At 44.9% G+C, this 21613-nt stretch overlaps 1 protein-coding gene across 3 annotated transcripts in view; it reads right to left on the bottom strand.

Annotated features, from left to right (window-relative positions):
* Positions 1-460: 460 nt before the first annotated feature.
* LOC143021454 (plexin-B-like) overlaps positions 461-21613 on the bottom strand; it is a 224489-nt gene continuing 203336 nt past the window's right edge. The window contains exons 16-19 of one of the 3 annotated variants that reach the window (XM_076178947.1): positions 10354-10413; positions 6984-7134; positions 6608-6799; positions 461-5665 (exon numbers count right to left, since the gene is read on the bottom strand). In XM_076178947.1, the coding sequence (XP_076035062.1) occupies positions 4833-5665; positions 6608-6799; positions 6984-7134; positions 10354-10413 (1236 nt within the window). In that variant the 3' untranslated portion in view covers positions 461-4832. Of the gene's footprint in view, positions 5669-6607; positions 6800-6983; positions 7135-10353; positions 10414-21613 lie in introns of all 3 variants that reach the window. The other 2 variants (XM_076178946.1, XM_076178948.1) reach the window with 2 other exon arrangements.

Here is a 21613-nt window from a genome sequence, read left to right as displayed (position 1 = left end):
CTTCTTTCCCGCTTGCAAATTGGGATTCTCCCAAAATTGCCACAGAGATTCCCTTGGGATGTGTCGTTATTGCCCAACTCCCTTCCCCTCTACTAAGCTCAACCTTAATCTCAAGAATACAAACCTGAAATCACCACAATGTTCTGTAGTTAGCCTGTTCCATTAAGTTCTTCAATTAACCTGACAATAACATTCCACCATAATGACCGAAAAATAGTATGAACTGATGAAAAGATGAAGGGAAAAAAATGCTATACGGAAGAACAGAGAGGGAAAAATGCTATATTGAGAGATGAAGAAGAAAAAGCTCCCTTTGCTTTGAATTCCAGCCATGTTTTTGCCAGGTCCCTTTGAATGCAGTTTTTACGATTTTTCATGTGGAATAATTTTATCGCTGCAAATGCAGCTCCAGGGAACAGGGGAGGGAAGGGAGTTAGTGATGGAGAGAGGGAGGGAGGGAGGGAGGGAGGGTGGGGGACGAGGAGAGAGAGTTAGGGAGCAAGTGAGGGACGACTTCAAAAAAATCGACCAGGAGAAAGAGAATCTGTATATTGACAAAAGTTTTGATTCATTGACGTCAAGGAACGGGAGTGATGGAATTAAGTTACAGTGACGTTAGGAGTCTGCAGTGACAGAAGACAAAACAACTAGAGTTTGTAGTGACAAAACAACCAATGGCTTTCGATGTCTGTTAAGGCTACTAGTGGTGGCAGCGATGGGATCAAGATGACCTCAAAGAACTTCAGTTCACCTGGAATGACCTCTTTAGCTGAAGAAAGTCGTCTACATATGAGATTAAAGAATTAATCGAAACTGCATCTCGATCTTCCAGCCCCAAGAGGTTCCTCTTTAAAGATGAACCAATTGACATAAGCCAAAACAAAATGTTCAAGGGTGACACGGAAGTTTCATGGGAGTAACGAACGACGGTGATAGCGGTTCTAACAAGCATGGCCGTCCTGCGGTCGCTAACAAGGAAAGGACCAACTCCTAACCGCAGTGAGGAAATAAAAGTTGGAACTGTGAAGTACAGATCTTGACAGAAACCTGTACTTCCAGTACTCCTGAAGAAGCAGAAGACTCAACTCTGCTCCCCTGCCGAGTGGGTCAGCATTTTGCCTCCGAAGGATTCATGACACACGCTGCCTACTCCTGTTAAGATAGTGAGGAGCTTACACCAGGAGGCGCTGAGTACCTCCGGCCGATGCCGTCACCTTTGCCCTATTATGCGTAACAGTCACTGCTGGGAATCGGAGAGAAGTGCGGAACTCGAACCCACAACTAAACGAATACGAGACCAGCACGCTTCCGATGACGTCACCAGCGCACTCCTATGGGCACAGTAGTATTACATCGGGCGAAGGGTGAGAGATCTTACTTCGCCATACTCTGCTGGAGGAGGGGACTGGTGTTAGGAGGAAACAGAGGAACTGCGATTGTGGATATACTCCCGGGGGGAGGGGGGGGAGAAGGGTGCGAGACAAATGATCTCTGGATATATTCCCGGGGGGAAAGGTAAAAGGGGGGTGAAGGTTTTTAAGTACTGTTGTTGATTGCAAAGGGAGGGTTTAAAGAATGTCATAAAGTGTGTGTGTTTTGATTTAGCAACCTTCTCAATAAGGGGGCGGGGGAATGGCTTTTGGTTTGTGTAAATTATGATGTTTTCGAAAATCACAGGAAAAGGCCTAAAAGAGTACCCGAGGTCAGAGATGATTAAACGCGACACGAAGCTCCACCGCGAAGTGACATTTACTCAACAAATATAACGCTTGTTGCTCGACGCGCATTTGATACATATTTCTACACAGTATTTACTTTATAGTATGCAAGGTATGTAATAGAAAAAATATATATCAAATATGTCGCATTATACGTTATATGTGCACAGTAAACATTCGTGGGTGTTTTGAGTTTTAACCCTTACTGTATATGGGGGGGAGGGTGATGGGTGGGGGAGGGGACACAGATGAAGAGATGAGAAAAGAGGGAGTGGGCGAGTTGAGAGGGGAGGGAGAGGTAGAGAGTAAGGGGGATTGGGAGGTAGAGAGGGAAGGTGGGGGTAGAGGGGAAAAGGGAAGGGGGTAACAGAGAATAGAGAGGGAAGGGAGTGGAGAGGGAAGGGGGGAAGGTGGGAGTAGAGAGGAGAAGGGGATATAAAGAGGGAAGGGGGAATTAGAGAGGGGAGATGGGAGTGAAGAAGGAAGGGGGGAAGGTGGGAGTAGAGAGGAGAGGGGGAATTAGAGAGGGAAGATGGGAGTGGAGAGGGGAGGGGGAAATGGGAGTAGAGAGGAGAGGGGGAAACAGAGAGGGAAGGGGGAAGTAGTCAGGGAAGGTGGGAGTGAAGAGAGGAGAAGGAAGGTGGGAGTAGAGAGGCGAGGGAGGATAGAGAGGAAAGGGGGAAGTAGAGATGGAAGGTAAGAGTGGAGAGGGGAGTGGGAAGTGGGAGTAGAGAGGAGAGGGGGAAGATAGGAGTAGAGAGGAATAGGGAGAGTGTTGAATAGATAAGGGTCTGGTGAATAAATAGAAGTGGGTAGAAGGAATGAGGACAAAGGAGGAAAGGTATAGAGAAATAAAAATACGAGAAAGTATGGGGATGGAGAAAATGTAAGAAAAAGGGAAGGGTGGAAGAGGAAGAAAACGGAATGGGGGAAAGGGAATGAAAATGGGAAGAGGGATGAAAGATAAAGGGAAGCATGAGGAAAGGGAAGAAGGGAAGAGACGGGGAAGAAAAAGAGAACAAGAACTGGGTAAAGGAGGAATAGGACAAAGAAAAGGAAGGGAAAGAGAAAGAGGAAATAAAGGGAATAAGAACGGGGAGAAAGAGGGAAAGGATGAAGAAAGGGATAGTGGAGAAGGGGAAGGAAAAGGTAAAGTGTTGGGTAAGGGCAAAGGGGAAAAGGCAGAAGGAAAGGGGAAAGGGATTTCGAAGCTCTGAAGGTTAGAGAGGGGGTGATGGGTGACTTGGAAAAGTACCAGAGGATGAGTGGGCGGTGAGGAGGAGGAGGAGGAGTAGGAGGAGGTGGGGAGGGGGGTGGGGGTGCCGTCAAGCAAGGGTAGAACACACTCCATTCTCTACACTAGCAGTGATTCTAATCTATAGGCACCATAGAATAACTGTTGTTCTTCGAATATTTCATACACTCGATATTTTTTTTCCACAAGAATTCTTGAATCATTTCCTCTTTTATCTTTTTTTTCTTTCTTTTCATTTCGCGGTCGAGGATATTTGCAGCGGTTTCTTCTTCTTCATCTTCTTCCTTCTTGGCGAAAAAAGAAGAAGTTTCTCTTCTCTTTCCAGTGTGCGAGATTCTTCTTGTAATTTCTTGGCCAAATTTCGTTCATGAGAGGCCAATGGCTCCTCGCTCCGCGGGAGTCGTTCTCTCATTCTACCGACGACGCCCCATTGTACGGGAATGTTCTATAATTACAAAATCACAGACTCGGCGCTAAGTACTATGTGTAGGTCGACTCATTAGATCGTCATGTCGCCAAACAATGGGATCGCCTAAAGCCATCTACTCAGATGGTCATCGCACAGCTGGCTAGGGTCGTCTCGTAACACTAACATCATCATCATCATCATCAACATCATAATTTCCGTCTGAATTGTCATCATCATCATCATCATAATTTCCATCTTAATTATCATCATCATTTCCGTCCTAATAATCAACATCATCATAATTTCCTTCTTAATTATCATCATCATCGTCCGAGTGCACAGACAACTTGTCGACACAGAATAACGACAATATCGGAAACTTCCATCGCTCTGTCGTCAACAGAACAGTCCAACTGTGTCCTCATATCTCCTCGGCACACGCACGTTAATCTATTCTTTGGCTAGGAACTAGTTATTATGTAACAGCAAGGATAAAAAAAGGACTACAAAGTTTGTATACGAAGGCAGCCCACTTCAGGTGGTGGAACACTATGCATTTCTCGCTAGCATGCTATTGGCTTTTGCTACTTTCATTAGAAGCAACTTCGGTTACGATTTTTTTTTTCTTCCAAAATTCCAAATGTCAAATTACTTACGTCATGTAGCGAGAAGCTAAATGAACTAAGAGGATGTTAAACACGTTGAGATGTTCTTACGGAAGTCTAGAATATTTTAACCGAAATCATTTCTGCTAAGAGTAGCAGAAGCAAGTAGCATGCTAGCGAGAAATGCCTACTGTGCCGCCACCATTACTGGCAACAAAGATCCTTAGCAGCAACAGAAAACGGACCATGAAGGCGGCGCGGGGGGGTAACTGTTGCGTAGAAAACGGATACAATAGTTGAGATACCAAAGTCTCATCTGAATCTTTTTTTTTTCTATCTTAAGTTGTGGCACCATTAAGTCATCGTTTTACACTAATGCTTCTTTGTTTCACGAGTAGCACTTCGCGTGGCGCCAGTGATCGTCCCACACTTGGCATCCTTGTTTGTAAAATGGCACTCCCTCTACGTCATCAACGTTTCAGTATTCCTTCATGGCACCGTAGCATCGTCTCTGCCTGCCATAGTCGTGCTGTTTTCGATCAGCGTTGAAACACGTGGGTCTTCCCAAGACACCAAGGGTCATTGTGTCACAGCGTCTAGCGTTCAGCTCCTGAGAGCTCACAGCTCTTCGCCGCAACACAAAATAAACGCTTCCTTCTTCCGCTCCCGAAGAGTTCGCAACATCACCGTCAGTCGCACCATCACCTCTCAAAGGCTTTCCTTCCCTGGAATGACAACTTGGGTCTTCCCCGAGGCAAGAATGACTTCGGAAACCACGACAAGAGGTCTCCGATCCAACGCACTAGCCACTATAGACCGCCGCGCACCGAAGTGGACGGCTCACTTCAGCAGAGGGACGTGGGTTGCCCGTTGAGCGTACAAAGAATGTTATCGAGCTTGTGAGCGAGGTGAAGACTCCGGCATTCTGGGTCCAACTCCAAGGCCTCGAGGATCTGCATGTAGTACTTGGTGATGTAAGCGTGAAAGAGCTCTTTTAAGGCGGGCGTGGGGTCTAGATGGGTCTGGTGGCTTATGCTCAGTTGGTGAAGATGCGCGGCCATGTCTTGGTCCGTGACTGGGGGCAGGTCCCTCACGCCGTGGTAGAAGGACCTCACCATGGCCCGGTACTGGGTCATGTCCTTGGCGAAAAGGAGCTTGTTCGAGGGCGAGTCCTTGCCCAGACGGTGTTCTGTGGTCGAACACGCGTCCATAAAGGTCTGCGCGATGACCGAAAGACACGAGTCTACAGTAGGACTCTTGTGCATGTCAAGGATGAAGTCCGGGTTCTTGATGAAGTTCACCCAGAACCGGAGGGGCAGACTGTTGGACTTCCAGGCCAGGGCGACTTCCGGGTCGGTGATCCCGTGGCACCGCGCCGTGGTGTCGAAGAAATCGAAGAGCCACTTGACTGCTGGGGGGAGGGCCTCGTTCGGCGAGAGGATCGTCCTGAAGAAGTCGTCGACGAACTTATGGACGGTACCCTTGGTGGAGAGAAGCCGGGTCAGGAAGATCTCCGGAATGGCCTTGTGGGTTCTCTCGACGCCTCTGCAGGGCGAGTCGTGGTCGACGGGCTTGACCAGGTGGTAGGTGTTGCCCCTAGCGCCTGATTCTAGGTCCGGGCAGCCGCTGCCAGAGGGACTGTTACCGCCTCCGGCCAGAGTCCCGTACGTAGTCGTGCCTGCTGGGGAAGAGGAGTGACAGAGTTAGGCGAGAGATAACAACATGAGGAAATATTTGTTACCATCCCAATACCATGAAGTGGGAAGTGAGAAGCCCCTTGAAGGACTAGCCCTGTTAGTTGCGGCAAGTCGCTGGGTTTTTTGGCCGATATTTGGGTCCTTTCCCCGCCTGGTCAGAACAATTGGGAACCAACGCAAGAAGCACGCAGTAGGTCCCTCCCGGGAATCGAACTCGCGACCACCTGCTCAAGAGTTCGACACGGTATCCACTGGACTACCGCGCGACCCAAGTTACTAATGAATACCAGTGAATATTATACTCATTCACTGGTTCACTAAATTGCATAGTCTACGTTCTAAACCGCCTGAAGAGTTATAGCTGTCGCATTGACATTCTAACTAAAGTCGACAAATTCTAACAACAAACTAACTTATACCATGAACGAAACTGTGGGACCGCCTGCACACACACACACACACACACACACACACACACACACACACACACACACGTGCGAATGTTTACAGCCAATGTGAACAGAAAAACAGTGTTACACATATCAGAAGGTATTGTTCAACAGCTTGTGAAATAGAGTACATATATCTGGTCCAGCATACATAAAGGGTTTTTCAAAACAAGAGTTCTCGTCCTAATAACAACTCCAAGTTTTGTGTGTGTGTGTGTGTGTGTGTGTGTGTGTGTGTGTGTGTGTGTGTGTGTGTGTGTGTGTGTGTGTGTGAGAGAGAGAGAGAGAGAGAGAGAGAGAGAGAAAGAGAGAGTGCGTGCTGTATAAGATCAGAGCATTACCCTTAACTCGAGCCACACGAGGTATGAAGCTCATCAGGAAAGGAAACAGCTATCAATCACGCGTCAGTCACGTGATCCAAGTGAACAGTGATAAACCATAAACCCGCATACATCCCCGAGTTGCCATACTTACAGTTATTACATCTGGCGCCGTAGGAGTTGGCGTTGGTGTGCGCGTGCGTGCTTGGCACCAGGGCCATGAGTGCTGAGCCCTTGACGCCGTAGTGTGCCAGTGTGTTGACCCGTCGCCAGCCGCTACCTTCTTCCTTCGTGGTCATATCGTATTCAGCCAGGATCAGGTGCCCGTTCCTTCCATGACGCCATTCTATAGCAACGAAGGAAAAAAAAAGTCTTAAAATGATTTGATAAAAAAAATAATAATTATCCCACTCCCATGGTGACTGAAAAAAACACGCTACTGCAACATATGTGTCATAAATATGTCTGATTGGCGAAGGAAGGTGTCGCCTTAATGTGAGGTTGATTACTTACAGAGAGCTGCGGCTTACCTAGATCGACTTGGTTGACGGAGGGCCTGAGGGAGTGCGGAGTGTTGCGGTAGAGGGCGTCCAGAATCTTCGCCTTGACCTGGTTGATGGAGTCACAGTCGAGGACGCGGCATTGGGCCTTCTCCCCGTCGTCGCCAACCACCAGAACCGCCTGCGGGAGGAGAAGAAGAGGAGGACGGTCATCGCACTTCGCTCGAAGTCACCAATCAAAGGAACGGAAGAAGGGGAAGGGAGGGAGGAAAGGGAGGGAATGAGGAAGGGAAGGAGGGAGGGGAGGAAAGGAGGGAAGGTGGGAGGAAGGAAGGGAAGCATGGAGAGAGGGAAAGAGGGAGGGATAGAAGGTGGAAGGCAGGGAGAGAAGGAGGATTGGAGGAAAGGTGGAAGGCAGGGAGAGAAGGAGGATGGGAGAGAAGGTGGAAGGCAGGGAGAGAAGGAGGATGGGAGGGAAGGTGGAAGGCAGGGAGAGGAGGAAGGGAGGGAAGGTGGAAGGCAGGGATGGAAGAAGGAAAGGAAGAAGGGTGGAGAGAAGGGAGGGAAAGTGGAAGGCAACGAGAAAGGAAGGAAAAGAGGAAGGAGAAGAGGAGCAAGGAAATAGAAAGAGAGGGAAGAAAGGAAGGAATGAGTAAGGGAAAGTGAAGGAGTCAAAGAAAATGGGAAAGAATGAGGGAGGAAAGGGGAGGGTAGGAAGGATGGAGAAGGGAAGAAGGGATGGAATTAGGAAGTGAATGAAAGGTAGAGGAGAAAGGGAGGAAGAAAAGGAGGAAGAGAGGGAGAGGAGGGAAGGAAATATTCAAGGTAGGAGTGTGGGAAAGAGGGAAGGAAAGGGGGAGGGAGAACGAAGATGATGGGGGAAACATATAATTGTCTCTTTTCTAAGCCTGTGGCCAGCTCAAAATTTCGATCGTATTCATTTTCTTTTTCTGACACATTTGGAAAATGATGATCCTTTCATCCTAATGGCGTTCTTCTTTCTTTCTTCTGAATAATGCCAGGCGATTTTAATCAGACGAAGCCTCCATGTGGAAGACAGCAAGCCTTGGGACTTTATTCAGCTTTTGGAGAAGCACTGAAGGCTGCGTGGTCGAAGACACAATAGAAAGGAAGGATGAGACATCACCTTGATAGAGACAAGTTAGGCGTGGACGTGATAAGAGGCAGCGAGGTAAGATAACACGGGAGGTGATAGGCACGTGATGGAAGGATGAAGGAAGGCCGTCAAGAGGTGATAAGGCCTCGGTGAAGCGTGATAACGCGACAGCGGGAGCTGTTGGTTGGACTTGAGGACGGGCGGGCGGGATGTCGTCAACAGAACCACGCGTGGAGTCGACACAGGAAGTAAATCTCACGAACGTGGAGAGCAAGCGCGTTCGTTACAGGGTCACGCATAGGTGTGCGCACGTGCACACACACACATACACGCACGCACACACACACACACACACACACACACACACACACACACACACACACACACACACACACACACACACACACACACACACACACACACACACACACACACACACACAAGGCAAAATTTTGGTGAGTGGAGGCAAACAGACAGGACCTCATAAGCACAACTCCGAACTCGTATATTACAATTAGGTAAATAAACACACACACACACACACACACACACACACACACACATACATACACACACACGCATATACACAAACACACATCTAACCTTGCTATAGCCTTATTCATTACTTCTGCCACATGTAAAGGAACAATCTCTTCCCAAGTTTATTTTTAATCCAACTAAGAAATACTCTTCAGTTGCTCGTTCCTGCTCCTTACATTAAAGCCATCTTTTCAGGTCACGAAAACCTCCTGACAATCCACGCGTATTTTTAAACCGTAACCTATCCTGTAGTCTAACTTGTCTTTTGTGTCCGTGTGTGCCCGAGTTTTTATAGTTTCCTGACAATGTCTCTTTGTAACCGAAACGTCGAAATTGGAGAAGCAGTCAGCTTCTGAATCGCGAACTATTTTCAGGAACACTGAGACTAGTAGGAAGAAGATTAATACTGGTAGAAATACTGTTGTGTTAGGTTCAGTGTACACACACACACACACACACACACACACACACACACACACACACACTCACTCGGTGACGCGGTTGGTAGAGTACCAGACTGTCAATACGACGGTGCCGGCGGTACCTGATTCGAATCCTGCCCAGGGCTGAAATTATTTCAGTATCGCTGTGCTTCGAGTCGTTACTCCAACTCTCATGGGCGAGGAGTTGGGTGTGTGTGTGCGTGTAAGGTCATGGCATTACCCATAGATCGGTCATACGAGCTGTGAGCTCTCTTCCGGGAGGGAAATAGCTGTCGATCACGAGTCCAACACGTGATCCAAAGACCAAGGTGAAACACACACACACACACACACACACACACACACACACACACACACACACACACACACACACACACACACACACACACACACACGCCATTTTATTCAGCTCCGATGAGTTTCTTTCAGTATCAGCGTCTGGTCTGACGCCGTGCCGAATGTGAAGGGTACAGCAACGACCACAGTGCAACTCACGCTCTTGATGGTTCCTGTGACAGCTTTAGCAAGCAATAGCAATCGTGGGGGGAGTGTGGATCTACCAGATGCAACACTATCGTTTCGCGTCTGTACGACTACCAGTTCGCCTGTCTCCGTGGACATTTTTCTTTATATTACTTTGTGTGCTTGTTAATGTGTCTTTATGTGTGCGAATGTGTTTGTGCATGTGTGTTAATATGTGCGTGCGTGTGCGTTTATATGTGCGTGTGCGTGTGTGTTTATGTTTGTGTATATGTTTTATATGTGCGTGCGTGTGTGTGCGCGCTCGTGTGTGTATTTTCATACGTGAGATAATGTATAGAACACCACTCATACGCTGAAAGCTTCACAGAAAGCACGAAACCATTTCATCGAAAGGAGTAAGAAGAAGAAGGAAAAGAAGAAGAAAAAGACGAAAAGGAGGAAGAAGGTATAAAAATAAACATGAATAGAAACAAGAAAAACATGGAGGGCAAAATTAAGCAAAACAAATGAAAGGCGTGTATGAGTACGAAGACGACATGACGTCACAAAGAAAGACTCACATTTGACGGAAGCCAGAACCGCGCGCACAATAATGAATAAATAAATGAATAAATAAATGATAAAAGCAAAGCTAAGCACAACGCCAGTTAGGCAAGCCTGTAGAAGACGCAAAGGAAAGCTCATATAAGCAGTCGCTGAATCCAAAATACTTAAAGCGATTCAGTTACTGGTTGAAGATAACAAGAGGGACAGACTTTTGGTCTAAGGACCAAACCGAAGAAAACGGACAAACACCCAAGCCTTGCCAACAACGTACTTGTTGTGTAGTATACGGGATTTTCTCGTAGTGTGCTTCTTCGTTCATCAAATGGATGGTCTGCAAACAAAAAGTCGTGTATAAATCAGAAAACAACGAAAACTGACAGAAAGAAAAACGAAAAAAAAAAGAAGAGAAATACGAAATGGCCTGAGCGATATGCAAGATGTATTTAGGAATCAAACTTCAGTTTTTCGGAATCGTTCTTTGGGTGCTTCTTGAGATTCCCCCACGATGGTGAAGACTCTTTTACCTCAACGTCACGAGGAAACCAGGCGTCCTGGAAGATATATATTTTTTTCTTCTCCTTCGTCTTCTCTCTCTCTCTCTCTCTCTCTCTTTTTCTTTTTAATATGGACGCGGAGTATCCAAGCGAACAGCAAAGAAGAGCTTTGCAAGTCATTTCTTGCGTACCACTGGCTTTGCCTTCGTAGTTAAGCCTGGGCGTGCATTTCCCAATGCTATAACGCACGCGTGTGTGTGTGTGTGTGTGTGTGTGTGTGTGTGTGTGTGTGTGTGTGTGTGTGTGTGTGTGTGTGTGTGTGTGTGTGTGTGTGTGTGTGTGTGTGTGTGAGTGTGTGTGTGTGTTAGACATGTTCTTGTGATGTTCTTACGGAAGTCTAGAATATTGTAACCCAAGTCGTTTCTACTCGAAATAGCAACTGCAAGTAGCATGCTAGCCTAGTGTGTCGCCAGGCGATTTCATTCGTTTTCGTTGTAGCCTCAGTAGTGATGGGGTTACGGTCCATCGCAAGTAACTCCTTCCGTATCGAGTAGTACTTTTCCTTTTCTTCTGGCTGCCGCCAGGTTATTTCATTCGTTTCTTTGCACTTCACAGCACCCTTCTCCCTCTCTCTCTCTTTCTACGACAGTCTTCATCCTTCTTCACCTCTGAGCTCTGAAACTCTCTCTGAAACTCTGAGCTCTCTCTCTCTCTCTCTCTTTCTACGACAGTCTTCATCCTTTTTCACCTCTGAGCTCTGAAACCAGTTTTCCTTCTCCCCTCCGAGGCTGTGTTTCATAACCTTCTCCTTTTCCAGACGAGAGGTCACAGACCAGAAGCTTGAAGCCACCTTTTTTTCTTGAAGAGGCTCTTCGAGTAATCTTTAGGTCAAAATTGTGTTTTTTTTTTACCATTTAAAGAAACCCATTCAAATTTTTTATCACCGATCCCCTTACAGTGTTTCTGCATGGCGTCCCTTAGAGTATCAAAACCAAAATTTTGAGAAGAAGATTACCCGAAGACCCTTTCTGAATGGGACTCTCCGACCTCTCATTGTAAATATGTCTTGCGTCTCGATCTTCTATGATAATTGCTTCTGAATTCTTCGCCTACATTTACCCTTATCCTACCTGCTCTCTCTCTCTCTCTCTCTCGCTATTCACTTTCTCAACCTTTGTTCTACTTCCAATCCTCCTCCTTCTCTCCTTGTTATCTCCATTTCCACGCTTACCGTTCCACATTTTGTTTCTTTCTCCTCGTTACTCTTAGCTTACTTCTGTTTCCCCACATAATCCACCTCGGTCCCACTAAACCTCTTCAATTCAGTGACACACCTCATGGGTTTTATTTAAGTTAAGAACAGACATTTTTATGCAACCGAGATGAAGGAAGAGGAGGAGGAGAAGGAGGAAAAGGGCGAAGGGGGGGGGGTCTCGGCCCGTCAACACCTCTTTCAGTCCGAAGCCCATCCATTAGCTGTAAGGAAATTTTGTTATCAACCAGAATAAAATCATCTAACGGATTTTTGTTCTTTTGTACAAGCCAGTCCATCCCTCTCTCCCCCACTACACTTCCTTCTTCCCCCCCAACCTTGAGCTCTCTTCTCCCCATCTCACCCCAACTTCTTCCTCACTTCCCCTCCCTCTCCCCTTCCTCCCTACCCCTCCCTCTCTTTCTCCCCATCCTACCCCGACTTCCTCCCCATTTCACCTCCCACCTCCTCCTTTCTTCACCCTTCGTCCTCCTAGACTCAATCCCCTTTTCTCCCCATCCTCCCCCATACTCCCTATCTTATCAAAACTCCCTCCTTCCCTCGCCCTCTCTTCCTCCCAAAATCAACCCATCTTTCTCCCCATCCTGCCCCAACTTCCTCCCCATCTCAACCCCCCAATTCCTCCTTCTTTCACCTTCTCTTCTTCCTTACCCCCCTCTTTCACACTATCCTCCCCATACTTCCTCCCCTTCTCACCCCCACTTCCTCTTTCCTTCACTCCTTCCTCACTACCCATTCATACACAACTTCCTCCCCATCTCGCCTATCCCACTTCCTCCTTTCCTCACCCTCTCTCCCTCCCAACCCGACCCTCTTTCTCGTTACTCCTTTTCGTTCTTCCACTTTCAACGTCCACCCGTCTTGAAGTGGAACAATTCATTCTTCCCATTCTCTCGCTCTTTCTCGCCTCCTCTGGACGTACCTCTCCCATTCTCGAATGTAAGAACGCGTTCTTCGCCGTCGATGCTCAGTTCCTTCCTCTTGCATTTTTTTTTTCATTTTTTCATCAAAAATAAAAAATAAGAAGCATTTCTTTAATAAATAAGGCGTTGACGCATGCGTATCGTAAGAATAATGCGCACATACAAAAATAGATGTACTTTTTTCATTTTCGTGTTTTTATTAAGATTAATCAGAAATCTGTTCTCAAACATTTTCCTTTTTAATCAAGAAAATGGTTATCGGGAATATGCTGATCTAACCTAAACTAACATATTTAACCTAACCTACCCCTCTAACCTAACCTAAAATAACCTAACATACCTCCCTAACCTAATCCACCTAATCTAAACTAACCTACCTAAATTAGCCTAACTCCCTAACCTAACCTAAACTAACCTATCCAACGTAAACTAACCTATTAAACCCACACTAACCTATCAAACCTACACTAACCTACCTATACTTAACTAACCTACCTAACCTAAACTAACCTACCTAACCTAAACTAACCTACCTATCTAACGTTCTAACGTAAACCTACCTAATCTTAACTAACCAACCTAACCTAAACTAACCTAACCTATTCACCTGACCTACCTAATCTAACCTAACTAACCAGTCGAAATCCTCCGGAAAAAATATAACAACATATTTTCCCTCTTCCCTTACAATTGCATTTCGCTCGCGGTAATTATTTTTCACTCCACTATGCCCTGTATCTGCCCTCTCAAGAGGTGAGACTAGGGTTAAGGATTGGAGGTTGGGGGTTGGTGGTGGTAAAGGGTTGTATTTGGGGTTGGGAGTTGAAGTGGTGGTTGGGGTTAGTGGAAGTTGGGAATTGTATTTGGGGTTGGGAGTTGAAGTGGTGATTGGGGGTTAGGGAGACAGTTGGGGTTGGTGGTTTTGGGGTTATATTCGGGGTTGGGGTTGATGCTGAGGTGGTGGTTGGGGCTGGTGGATGGGAGTTGGAATGGGACCGAAGTGGAGTTGAGATGGGATTTAGGTCGGATTGAGGTTGGGGTGAGGTTGAGATTGAGGCTGGAGTTAGAGGTTAGAAGAGGTTGATGAAAAAGTATGAGCAGACTCCCACCCTTTTCCCCATCAACCCCATCCCATTATATGAAAACCCGTTCGTCAACATATATAGCGTATTGGTTTAAGTCACTGAAACTTTGTTATAGGTTAGCTGGGTTCGAATCCTCGGCTCGTCCACGTTTCAATTTCCAACGGATGCCTCCATCGAGCGATTCTTCAGTCTCGACTGCGATGGCATGGAATTAAAAGTGATTTGTGGTTGAAAAAAGATATTAATTGATCAATGGGAACCATTCAGTGTATATATATTATATATATATATATATATGTGTGTGTGTATATATATATATATATATATATATATATATATATGTATATATATTGTATATATATATATATATATATATATATATATATATATATATATATATACAAAGGCTGTATCATCTCCCAGGAGACAGACCGACGGTCCTGAAATGAGCTATGAATTATGACCTTAAAAAGAGACTTCCACTGAGGAAAGGTGTGTAGGTACTAATGAGGAAAATTGCGCGTCCTTTTGGAAATAGTGTATAATCATCTAAGGTTCCATTTTTGTTTTCTACTGCTATTTACTCTTTCCCCGCTCTCCCTTTCCTCTCATTTCTCCCTTTCCTTTGTCTTATTTTCCTTTTCGTCCTCTTTCTGCCTCTCTTGTCCCTTTCATCTTGTCTCCTCTCTTCTCTTTACTCTCTTCTCATACTCTCTTTTCAGGACTACAAATTAAATTCCTTTCACTCTTTCCCTCCACCCCCTTTGTTTTTTACATTTCTTTCTCCATTCGCATTTGACATCAATTCTTAATTATGTCATTCTCACTCAATCCTTCCTATCGTTCCCGTCACGATTGTCTTGTACCCCCTTCCTTGCCATGCGGTACTTTCCCCTGCATTCCTGATGCCGTCAGGCTATTCTATTCATCTCTATTACATCCCCACCCCCTCGAAAGGTAAAAAGAGAAGTTAATCTTCTTCTGTCTAAGGCCAATCAATTTTATTCAGTTTAGGAGGAATCCCTCGGAAATATAAAATCAAGCTATCTTGGTTAAATCGCCTTTGCTAAGTTGAGCCTTCGTGAATCGGGTTTAGCCTATTTAATGTTTTTATTCTGGTTACCGCCTACAGTTTTATTTAGTTCAAGAGGAATCCCGTAGTAGTCAAGGGTAAGTCCTCTTTCTGCACTTTAAGCTAAAGAGTTTGGATCCTTTCTAATAAAATTGGATTCCTCTTAAGAAGGGGTTGGATATCTCATAAGGTGGTTGGATCCTGTTTAAAGGATTCGGAATCCTTTAAGAGGAATCCAACCCCATTAAGAGGAATCCAACCCCATTAAGAAGGATCAAACCCCATTGAGAATTATCCAATCCCATTTTTAGAATCCAATACCCTTAAATGGTGTCTTTCATCACTATACCTCCTCTTTCAATACGTTGACAGACTTTATATATTTCTTTCTTCCTGAAACAAGAGAAATTTTCTTCTGTCGAAGGGCGAATTCAGGAGAAAAATGTCTCTCCGTTCTCCCTTGTACTCCTCTTCCCTCCCCTCCTTCACCTCCTTTCTCCCATCGTTTATCAAATTATATTCGCTCCCCCCCCGTCTTTCTTTTACCTTATGTTTCACCTCTCTTTGCATTCCTCGATTTCTTTTTCTCTTCTTTCGAATATTCTATCAATTCGTTTTATTTTATTTTTTTTTCGGGCGCTGGTCGACCCGGGTCTGGTCTATTTTCATTTGTTAAATTCGTAATCCACTTGTGATAAAAAAAAACCTCAATACATTTTCTATTACTTCTTCCCCCTACTCTCTCTCGCGCGCCCTCTCAATTTTTCTCTCTCTCTCCTTTCTCTCTCTCTCTCTCTCCCTCTCTTTCTCATTCTCTCTCCCTCCCTCTTTCTCACTCCCTCTCTCTCTCATTCCCCATCTCTCTCCCCCTCTCTCTCTCTCTCTCTCTCTCTCTCTCTCTCTCTCTCTCTCTCTCTCTCTCTCTCTCTCCCTACGTATTGGGTATTGACTGTATCTTTGATGCAATCAATATTTCAGTGGCTTTGGTGACACTCCCACGTACGACGTGGATCAACATTCTTTATGATTAGACTAAAACATACATACACAGACACACACACAGACACACACACACACAGACACACACACACACACACACACACACACACACACACACACACACACACACACACACACACACACACACACACAGAGTGGTGGATATCTGGAATAAATTAGATGAGGCAACAGTGTGTGAAAATACTATAAAAGAATTTAAGAACAAACTTGGTGCTGAAAGATACAAAGACGGGTCACTACGAGCATAGCTTCTTTTCCGTATAATGCAACTAGGTAAACACAACTAGGTAAACTAGGTAAATACACACACACAAACACGGCTCGACGGTGCACTGGTTGCATTCGCAACCGCTGCTACAGCGGTCCGAGTTCGAATCCCGCCCAGAGCTGAAATGATTTCAGTATCGCTGAGCGTCGACCCGTTACTCCAACTCTCGTGGGCGGGGAGTTGGGTGTGTGTGTGTGCGTGTTAAGTCACAGCATTACTCATAGATCGGTCATATATGAGCTCTTAGCTCTCTTCCGGGAGGGAAATAGCTGCCTAGCACGAGCCCAACACGTGATCCAAGACCATGGTGAACTACACACACGCACATGAAAAAAACAATAGGCTAATCCTTTTACTCTCCCTCTGTTCTGTTATCTTGCTTAAACCTCTCCACTTTGGTGCTATGTTGCCTTCAACGATAGAAACGTGAGTTACTTGATTAAATACATCTTCATTACCCCGTTATCCATATTTTGGATCTTGTTTTCATGGTTAACATATACTTTATTCAAAATTTTGTACAACTTAGAATCTGAAAAAAGAGGTAAGAAAGGAAAAAGAACACACACACACACACACGACTCGACGGCGCAGTGGTAGCGTTCACAACCGCTGCTACAGCGGTCAGAGTTCGAATCCCGTTCAGGGGTGAAATAATTTCAGCATCGCTGCGCTGCTGGTTGTTACTCCAACTCTCGTGGGCGGGGAGTTGCATGTGTCTGTGTGCGTGTAAGGTCACAGCATTACCCATAGATCAGTCATATATGAGCCCTGAGCTCTCATCCGGGAGGGAAATAGCTGTCGATCACGAGTCCAACATGTGATCCAAGACAATGATGAATCACACACACACACACACACACACACACACACACACACACACACACACACACACATATATATATATATATATATATATATATATATATATATATATATATATATATATATTTATATATTATATATATATATATATATAAATATCTATATATATATATATATATATATATACAAATATATATATTTGCCGAAAAACCACTGGGAAATATGAAACTTAGTCCGAACGTTTTCGTCTATTTTTGTATTAAAACAGGAAATAGTTCGGACTAAGTTTCTTATTTCCCAGTGGTTTTTCTGCAAATTTATTTTTACGCGTCTTTGTGAATTGCAGCGATATATGCACACATACACATACACACACACACACACACACACTGCAGCAGATCCGAGGTGAATACACACACACACACACACACACACACACACACACACACACACACACACACACACACACACACTCGTGGCGCAGTTGGTAGAGTTCCTGACTGTCACGAAACCCGCCCAGGGCTGAAATAATTTCAGTTCCGCTGCGCTGCGGGTTGTTACTCCAACTCTCGTGGGTGGGGAGTTGGGTGTGTGTGTGCGTGTAAGGTCACTGCATTACCCGCAGATCGGTCATATACGAGCTCTGAGCTCTCTTCCGTGAGGGAAATAGCTCTCGATCACGAGTCCAACACGTGATCCAAGACCATTGTGAATCAAGCACACAAGCACGCACGCACACACACACACACACACACACACACACACACACACACACACACACATACTATTATATATATATATATATATATATATATATATATATATATATATATATATATATGTATACAGTACATATCCCCTTCCCAAGAACATACAGTAAGCGTTGGTTCCTCGATAATTTGGATTTTTTTGTAAGATTAACTTATGAGAATTTCATTAAAATTTCGTATAACACAGAATCCCCTACCCCCAACCCCCCCTTGTCTAAACTAAATCAGTGAGACGGCACAATTCAAAAATATATATTTATACTATCAAAAGCGACGAAACATTTACGATACAAAAGTCTATTATTTCTATTACCTTTATTACTATTACTATACATTCAACTCTCCACTTCAATGGCTCACTATTATCATAAATCTATTTCGCTTTACATTTCACGTCCTCTACGTCTCCTTCACGCTGCATTTTCTCTTTGACTTTCGTTCATTTCTCATCGTTCTGGTGGTCTGACTCCCTAAATGTTTCGTCTGAAAACTCCGGATTCTTTGCGTTCGCTTAATATCATTATTCTTAATTCTGTGATTCTGCATGTTTTTCTTTTTATTTGTTTAATCTCACCTAATCAATCATCCTAAGGCAGACAGACAGACAGACAGACAGACGAGGACACGCCCCTTCGTTATCTTTCTCTCTTTCTCTCTCTCTCTCTCTCCCCTCTTACACACAGACCTCTTTTTCCCTACGACCCCTCTTTTCTCTCTTTATCGATTTTCTTTCTTCATGTTTCATTACATTATGGGTTTCCCGCCTTCTCTTTCCACCCCTTACATACCGAAGAGTCCTTATCCTTTCCCTTTGTCTGCCGTCGGCCTATTTCATCTACCTTAGTGACATCACTTTGACAAGGAGAACCCAAAGCCTTTCTTGATTAATGGTTCTATCGCCTGCCCAATCTCCCTCCCCTTCTTCCTCCTCCTCTTCCTCCTCCTCCTTCTTCTAACCCCGCCCCCACCTGCTCCTCCTACCTCCCCTTCTCCTCCTTCTTCTTCTTCTCCTCGTCCTCTTTCTCCTCCTCCTTTCATTCTCCTTGCACTTCCCGCCCTCGTACCCAACAAAATCCACCTTACTCCTCGCACGCCTCTTCCTCCTCCCTTTCCTCCTCTCTCCCCTTCTTTCCTCTTCCTCCCACCCTCCACCCCCTATTTCCCCCACCTCTTCCCTCCCAACCTCCGCCACGGCAAAATTCCCTCTTGGCTCCCGACACAACAATTTCACATTAGTTTCCACAATTTCATCATCCTGCATCAGCTTCAAACTAAATCCTCCCTCCTCCTCCTCCCATCCTCGTCAGCTGCACTACAATTTAACCACAACTGCTGCGGTCCCTTTTCTTCCCCGCCCAGCTGTCACGAAGCTGTCCAGGCCCTTGACGCTCGAGTTGTTCTCAGGGGAATCATCAGGACAAGTAATTTTACCACTACGTTGTCACCCCATACCCCCCCCACTTCCCTCTCTCTTTCTTTCTCCTCCCCCCTACCTAATCCCTCCCCCCAATCTCTCCCAACCACCCTATCTCCTACCCCTTACCACTGCCCTCTCCTCCTTCCACCACCACAAACACCTCCACCACCTCTTTCACCACCATCACTATTGTCAGCCTCACCTACGGTTTCTTTCTGTATAATAAATCTCCTACACTATCACCATCACTACTATCACCACGACCATTACCACTATCACCACATCACCACGACCATTATTAATACTACCACCACCGCCATTACCACCATCACCATCATTATCATAACCATATCCAACCAACTATTTCACCATAGCATACCAATCCACCAACCGAGTTATATCCTCTTATAATCCACATCACTTTATCGATGTTTCAACCACACACTACCACCACTACCACACCACCACAACTGTAACACCACAGTCTTGCACACTCGTTAACCACCACACCATCGTGACGTCAGCGACTTGACCGTACTATAATTCTTCACTATAGAAATAAACAAGATAATGAAATTCCACTGTCTGGCTCTCCACTATGGTTCCTACGCATATATACCTCCTTCGCTATAGTGAAACGCTTTAAAGCCTTTATTCAGGTTCACGTTAATCGGGCCCTGTTCACACAAGCGGTATGAACCGCGCGGAAACCGCGGCGTTGTTGCATAGTCAAAGAAAAACTGCGCGGTTGTGTGTGAACACCAATAGTGACTTACACTAATAAAACCGCCGCGGTTAAAACCGCTAGTGTGAACATGACTTTAAAAGTTATATTATTCATCGTATCCTCTTCGCTACGATGGCGAACTTTAAGCATTTGGTTCTGGCTAGCGTTAGGGTATTTTATTCAGCTTGGGGGAGGAAGCTTCATTAATGATGAAGTTAATGATCCTTCATCCAAGAGGAGCTAAGATGAGAGGGGGAGAGGGTGGTGGATGGGAGTGGAGTGGGTGGAAATTGATACGTGCCTTTGGCTTGGCTACCCTCCTTATAAGGGGGAAAAAGCTCTTGGTATATAAACACATAGTAGTTATCAATTAATTCACTCGAATTATCACCAAATCACACTCTTGCACCCCTGAAGTCTCATGCATGGGACAAACCAAATGGTTGTGATATAATCAACACCAAGAAGGTATTTTTAGTTACAAAATTTCATTTAAAAATAAATCTCCTGACATTAGGTTTTATCATTACACCTCACTGTATCTACGACAACCAGAGATCTACAATTTCACACGAAAAGCCTTTCACTACAGATGCAAATACGCAAAGGGCCTATGAACTTAATTACCCAAATGTACGTACTATATAACACCTAATTTAAAAGCAATTACGTAGTAGCATTATGATTATGATGTAATAATACACTGTGGGTAATGGAAAACGAGAAATTTGCGGTAATAAAGAGTGTTAAAGGTAGTAACATAGTAATAGAACTCCAAGAACATAGTAACTGTGAATACAGTGTCCACAGTAATTATACCTGTGAATACAGGTAATTCCTGAGATGTACTCGTATATAAATAACCGATGAAGAAGATAATAAGGGACATAGTAATAAAAGTAATGGTAATTAGAGTATTGACTTGAAAGAAAAAATAATTTGAAATGACGTGGGAACGATGTCGCAACAGTGATTATCATTATGACTAATTTGAAACTTGTGGGAAATAATTTGCAATGTAAAATGCAAATAGGCAACTCATGGTACAACCAAGTCATTGCGGGAACGAAAAAAATTCCTTTACTTTAATGAATAATTAGTCGTATTTGAATCTGCAAATCCACACACACACACACACACACACACACACACACACACACACACACACACACACACACACACACCTATATGCATACACACAGATTTGCACCCGGACGAATGAGTACACACACCGCACTGCATCACTAATTCAGAAATTCGAGTCCGTGTCCCGCCCATGGCTGAAAATTTCGGCATCACTGCAATGTGACCCGGTATTCTAACTCTGGTGGGCAAGCATTTGGGAGTGTGTGTGTTTGTGCGTGTGTGTCTGTGTGTGTGTGTGTGTGTCTTTGTTGTGTGTGTGTAAGGTCACAGCATAGTGCCATATATGAGCTCTGAGTTCTCATCCGGGAGGGTAATAGCTATCGATCAAGTGTCCAACACGTGATCTAAGACCGTGGTGAACCACAAAAAAGAAGCCAGCCCAAGACCTCTATACTACATGCATACACTACCCGTGTAGTGTACGCCATTGTGACAGAAGAGAACACACTCTCGAACATAGAGGTGGAGCAGGTGTCCATAGTCTATTATGACAGGCTACAACAACTCCTAC

The sequence above is a fragment of the Oratosquilla oratoria genome, chromosome 42 (genome assembly GCF_046742065.1).
Source record: "Oratosquilla oratoria isolate Oo_2021 chromosome 42, ASM4674206v1, whole genome shotgun sequence".
NCBI lineage: Eukaryota > Metazoa > Arthropoda > Malacostraca > Stomatopoda > Squillidae > Oratosquilla > Oratosquilla oratoria.
Note: the sequence above shows the minus strand (reverse complement) of the source record. Positions and strands in the feature narration are given on the sequence as shown.